This window comes from Sinocyclocheilus anshuiensis, unplaced genomic scaffold (genome assembly GCF_001515605.1).
Source record: "Sinocyclocheilus anshuiensis isolate Anshui unplaced genomic scaffold, SAMN03320099.WGS_v1.1 scaffold766, whole genome shotgun sequence".
In the NCBI taxonomy this organism is placed as follows: domain Eukaryota; kingdom Metazoa; phylum Chordata; class Actinopteri; order Cypriniformes; family Cyprinidae; genus Sinocyclocheilus; species Sinocyclocheilus anshuiensis.
In genome coordinates, this window is record NW_015546060.1 from 570024 (window position 1) to 576651 (window position 6628).

The 6628-nt window shown below is 34.9% G+C and overlaps 1 protein-coding gene across 1 annotated transcript; it reads left to right on the forward strand.

The window, feature by feature from the left end:
- Positions 1 to 1647: 1647 nt before the first annotated feature.
- Positions 1648 to 4966, forward strand: LOC107699395 (guanine nucleotide-binding protein subunit alpha-14-like). The gene is made up of 8 exons (XM_016500633.1): positions 1648 to 1810; positions 2566 to 2703; positions 2961 to 3145; positions 3459 to 3613; positions 3786 to 3914; positions 4144 to 4273; positions 4437 to 4590; positions 4702 to 4966. The coding sequence occupies exons 1-8, from the start codon at positions 1648 to 1650 to the stop codon at positions 4902 to 4904; spliced, it is 1257 nt and encodes a 418-aa protein (XP_016356119.1). The 3' UTR covers positions 4905 to 4966.
- Positions 4967 to 6628: the final 1662 nt, after the last annotated feature.

Consider the following 6628-nt stretch of genomic DNA (forward strand, 5'->3'; position numbering starts at 1 on the left):
CCACACACCATTTACACTGTTTTACTCAATTTCCTTTTTATTAAAGGAAATTAAAGTATAACTAATGTAATTTGTTTTGTAAAGATTTTATTAAGTATAAAACTTGTGCAGTTATGCTAATTCAGAAGGAAAACTTTGTCCTCAGTGGACAGAAATATTACCCCAACAAGCCAATGTAAACATCTCAATTGCATTGTCTGTAAATTTGCAACAAACAAATGTACAGAGGCCCTTTTTTTTATTAGTGGCCTACAGAACCTTCTCAAAACAACCTAAGAGGACAGTTAAAAAGGGCTTATTAAAAAATAAAAAAAAGTTATTCCAAATGGTACCATAAAATAACCTGGTATCTGCAGGATTTTTAAAATCAAATTTAAGACCTTTAAAGACCTTTTTAAGATCTGCACTTCACATTTCAGCCTTTAAACCATTTTTAGGAAAAGGGATAAGTCAAAAGTATCAATTATTATATTAATTTAAACAATTATCATCAATTAATTATTATATTAAATAACATATAAATATATCTTAGTGTCTTAATTGTTTAGATTTTTATAATGCATTAGCTTTTTGTCGATCCACTGGTTCACAGCTTTTGTTGACTATAAATTATACCTTTGATATTTGAGGCAAGTGCAACTCTGGCTTCCCCGTTGTTTGTGAGCAGTGGTGTGATGGCGATTTAAATAAAATACAGATTTCCAAACATATGTGTATCCCCTTGAACTTGGTAAAAAGATCATCTGTTTACCATCTTGACTGGAAAATACTGTTATTATGGCCAGTTTTTCATTTATTATTTGCTAATGTTAGTGAATGTTTACGTTAGAGTGCACGTCCTACTACGCTGAAATTAATAGGGGAGCGGCTGGAAACTAGCAACCTCTCCTGGTTGGAGATAGTATTAACATCATAAACTGAAAGCAATATTTACGTGACTTGCTTATGTTTTAAAATTGATCATCCGAGTCTAGATCCAGCGGGCCGTTCTAAAAGACACTGCGGGCCGCCAGTTGCCCATCCCTGACATAGATGAAGAATTTAATTAAGAATCTACTTTTTGACTGGTATAAAGTGCATGTATTGTGAATAGGCCTACAATACGAACATCCTGACCTACATGGTTGCTGAAAAGAAATAACAAATATCAATGCTGTATTTTATTATTGATATTTTTGTAGTTCTTGCATTTCCATTGGAGAAATGAAGGACAGCTACTTACTACTGTGGATGTTGCATCTGTTGCTTGTCTGAAAAAAAGAGGTACGCCCTTGCCAAAAATAAGGAAATCAACCTCATCTATTTGGAGCAGAAAAGAAGAGAAACGACAGAATTCAAATTCCTTTTATTAGGTGAGATGATTCTGTTAGTATTTCAATTAAAACTTGTCCACACAATCTCTTTCAGTTGAAGTCATCATGTGTGTTTATTTTTACTTCTGAAAAGACAATTAAATTAAAAACATGATTCTTATACGGGACGGATGACAGATAATGGCAAATTATAGTGTAAAGTTAAACCACTATTAGTAGGCACATTTATTTTCAGTTTTCCTGTTTGCAGCTAGGTTTCTAACATTAAAGCACATGATTATTTTGCTTTTATTTAGGCACGGGAGAAAGCGGAAAGACAACATTTATGAAGCAGATGAAGATCCTTCATGGAAGCGGATACTCAGAAGACGAGAGGCGTGGCTACACTAAACTGGTTTTTCAGAATGTCTTCCAATCAATGAGTGCAATGACAGATGCCATGAAGATGCTAAAGATCCCCTACTCCAGCCCACAGAACGAGGTGATCAAGAGACCAAGTGTGTAAAGTCATTTTAGAGCCCAGTGATTAGTGCCATTTTATAACTATCACTATCACCATTTTATCAGCAATCACATAAGGGTGGTGGAATTGCCAAATAATAATAATAATATTATTATTTTTTATTTTATTTATTATTGATAAATATAAAAGATATTAAAAAAGTTAATTATTAAATTATTTTATACATACAGTAAAAATAAATCATTTTTATCTCTGTGTGCACTAATTTAAGAAAGACTGGATCATATACTGTAATGTATTGTCAGTCTGATTAGGTCTGTGATATCCATCTTGACTGGAAAATACTGTTATTATGGCCAGTTTTTCATTTATTATTTGCTAATGTTAGTGAATGTTTACGTTAGAGTGCACGTCCTACTACGCTGAAATTAATAGGGGAGCGGCTGGAAACTAGCAACCTCTCCTGGTTGGAGATAGTATTAACATCATAAACTGAAAGCAATATTTACGTGACTTGCTTATGTTTTAAAATTGATCATCCGAGTCTAGATCCAGCGGGCCGTTCTAAAAGACACTGCGGGCCGCCAGTTGCCCATCCCTGACATAGATGAAGAATTTAATTAAGAATCTACTTTTTGACTGGTATAAAGTGCATGTATTGTGAATAGGCCTACAATACGAACATCCTGACCTACATGGTTGCTGAAAAGAAATAACAAATATCAATGCTGTATTTTATTATTGATATTTTTGTAGTTCTTGCATTTCCATTGGAGAAATGAAGGACAGCTACTTACTACTGTGGATGTTGCATCTGTTGCTTGTCTGAAAAAAAGAGGTACGCCCTTGCCAAAAATAAGGAAATCAACCTCATCTATTTGGAGCAGAAAAGAAGAGAAACGACAGAATTCAAATTCCTTTTATTAGGTGAGATGATTCTGTTAGTATTTCAATTAAAACTTGTCCACACAATCTCTTTCAGTTGAAGTCATCATGTGTGTTTATTTTTACTTCTGAAAAGACAATTAAATTAAAAACATGATTCTTATACGGGACGGATGACAGATAATGGCAAATTATAGTGTAAAGTTAAACCACTATTAGTAGGCACATTTATTTTCAGTTTTCCTGTTTGCAGCTAGGTTTCTAACATTAAAGCACATGATTATTTTGCTTTTATTTAGGCACGGGAGAAAGCGGAAAGACAACATTTATGAAGCAGATGAAGATCCTTCATGGAAGCGGATACTCAGAAGACGAGAGGCGTGGCTACACTAAACTGGTTTTTCAGAATGTCTTCCAATCAATGAGTGCAATGACAGATGCCATGAAGATGCTAAAGATCCCCTACTCCAGCCCACAGAACGAGGTGATCAAGAGACCAAGTGTGTAAAGTCATTTTAGAGCCCAGTGATTAGTGCCATTTTATAACTATCACTATCACCATTTTATCAGCAATCACATAAGGGTGGTGGAATTGCCAAATAATAATAATAATATTATTATTTTTTATTTTATTTATTATTGATAAATATAAAAGATATTAAAAAAGTTAATTATTAAATTATTTTATACATACAGTAAAAATAAATCATTTTTATCTCTGTGTGCACTAATTTAAGAAAGACTGGATCATATACTGTAATGTATTGTCAGTCTGATTAGGTCTGTGATATCCATAGATTTATGCCCAGTGGTTCCAGGATCTGGACATACATCAGATAACACAGCTGCAGAGAAGTTATGTAGAGGCTATTCATCATCTATGGGCAGACAAAGGCTTTAAGATTTGTTACAGACGGCGCAGAGAGTATCAGCTACTAGACTCCACTAAATAGTAAGTGTATTTCAGAGAGTTCCTGCCCTTTACTGACTACCTGCATTTTTGTTTATTTCCTCTTTCCTGATGCCAGTGCATGCATTGAATGTTATGCAAATAAGGCTTTCATAATCAGTTCTGTGGCACATGGATTTTCAGTAAGAGTGTTTGAATTCTGTGTTCTTTAAAGTTTTATTGATGACTTGGACCGCATCGCAGCTGAAGGCTACATCCCAACACCTCAAGATGTTCTTCAAGTCCGGTTCCCCACTACCGGCATCAGTGACCATTGCTTTACTTTGGAGAAGATGACTCTCAGGTACAGCAATGAACAACCAAACCCAAACTTTATGTGTAATAAAAATTTATTTTAAACTAGAGCTGCCACTATCTCTTAATCCACTCACACAAGCACGCATTGATGCGGGCATCTGTTCTTGTTGCGTCTCCAGAAGTTTGTTGTTTCATCTCCTCCATTTCTTTTCCAACAGTGAAAAAATGATCCAAGCCAGTGAAACGACCTCTCTGTCTGTCTGTCTGTTTTTCAGGTTTGTAGATGTTGGGGGTCAAAGAGGACTGAGAAGGAAGTGGATCCATTACTTTGAGAATGTGACATCTCTCATATTCTTAGCCTCCCTCAGTGAGTATGACCGATCTCAAGAGGCGAATAACAAGGAGGTAAGTGTCTGCCTCTCTCTCCTCATGTCAATTCAATTCACAATTATTTGTATAGCGCTTTTTATGAAGCATATTGTTTCAAAGCAGATGTACAGAAATGCATCTCCTGTCCTTTCTGTGTAATATTGATAAATCTGTGCACTTTTCTTCTCTTTGGCTCCAGAACCGTATGGAAGAGAGTTTGTCGCTGTTCTACAATACCATCCATTCACGGTGGTTTGCTAATTCCTTCATCATCCTCTTCCTGAACAAAATGGACATCCTGGCTGAGAAGATTCAGTTCTCAGATCTAAAAACATACTTTCCTGAATTTGAAGGTGATTTGATGCACATTAAATGAAGTAAAAGCAATGTATGTGTGATCTTATTTGTCATACCCTGATCCGCTCTTTTCTTTCCTTTCCTCTGTGATTTGGCGCCACCTTCAGGCAAACGTCAGGACGTAGGAGATGCCTTGGGGTTCATTGCACAGTTATATGAACAGAAAGCTGTTAGCAACATGTCAAAGAACTACAGAATGATTTACTCTCACTTCATCTGTGCCACAGACACCAAAAACATCCGGAGAGTCTTAAATGATGTGAAATACACTATCCTTGTTAGGGACTTAGGCACCTATTGTATGTTCTAATGAGCCCCAGACGCACCTTCATGACACTCGGCATCAGACTATAATATTGCTTTCAATGCTTATCTATGTACATTCAGAAACACTACTATTTTATGAAGGCACATTTGTATACTCTTCAACCAAATTAATGTTTTATCATTATTTATAACAAAGCACACTTGGACTAAATGTAATTGTGTAAAAGTAAGTTTTAATTTTGCTTAATAAATCATCTATATTTTACATAATAAACATGTAAATATTTTACAAAGGGAGATTTTTAATTGCTTTTTAATGTGATGAGGGGAAATTACTTCATAGATCCAGTAAAAATCTAGACAACAGTTTCTAATAATTAAAGTGGTTTGTTCTTGGAAAAGCAATTTATTTAAAGGGGTCATTTTTAAATTCTTTTATAATGATTCCTGGGGTGCACTTATAATCTTAGTATGGCTTAGTATGGCATAATTTAGATATCAATTGTCATTTTCTACCCTGAATTTAGCCCTCTGATGTCTGCTGTGAGACTTCAGTGTGAACACCCACTGATTGGCTAACATCTTTCATTATTAAAATGAGCATTACATGTGGAACTGTCTCGAAAACCTTTACTGTGTTTTTACTATAACAGCCGCAAAGATGAACCATGAAAAGTGTTTCGATATTTTTAGAACTACTCGCATTGCATCAAAGGTTGCAGCACTGCACTGTAGCCGAACACAGTAATGTCTACTGAGCACACGATGCAGTGATTTCCTTATTGCAACAGAATTTCTACAATCTTACAAATAACTTCATCATACAGTAACTAACACAGTGAAAACATAATGTAAATAAGAGACTCGTTGAGCAGTGCAAACTGTGTCACTGATTATAAAACGGGAGTTTAGGCGAAAATGCAGAAATCAAATCACTGATAGACTCCTGAGTAAAATAAGGTCTGTGGTAAACATGACTTGGCAATACTTCGACATTTCGCTGCACACACTCACACCTCAAACATTCTTATCTAGCTACTTATTAGAAACATATGTTTTAATACAAATAAACATAACTGCTTCAAAAGTTTCAGTATGTGTGCATGTAATTCACATTGCAGAATGAAACGTTATGTTTACCACAGATATCATTTTATTCATGATTCGGAAAACCCCATTATAAAAACCCATAATACATTTTGAAAGAACCAGTGGTAGTCTTCTGAGTTTTGATGTCACGGCTGTAGCAGTGGGAAAAAAAAATTACTATGTAAGTCAATGGCTACCATCAACTGGTTACCAATATTCTTCAAAATATATTCTTTTGTGTTTAACAGAAGAAAGAAACTCATACCAGTTTGGGACAACTTGAGGATGAGTAAATGATGACAGAATTTTCATTTTTGGGTGAACTATTCCTTTAACAAGCTATCTTCTATTCTTTATGGCAATAAGGACCCAGTATCTTCTTGTAACTAAAAATCCACAACATCTCATGACCATTTACATCTATAACACAAAAACAGAGGATACATAAATTTTTCACTGAAAATAGGTCATTTAACGAAAGCAACAAAAGTACATATTCTTGTAAATCAAAGCATGCACATGCTTCAATTTAGAGCAGTTGAACAAATCCAAAACAATTAAATCATTTTAATATCAAAGCTAAATCATTCTTGGATGCCTGGATCTACATCTTTTATTGTACAGCATTTTGTGTGTTCAACAGTCTATGAGCCCTGCCAAGAAACAAACAAATTTATG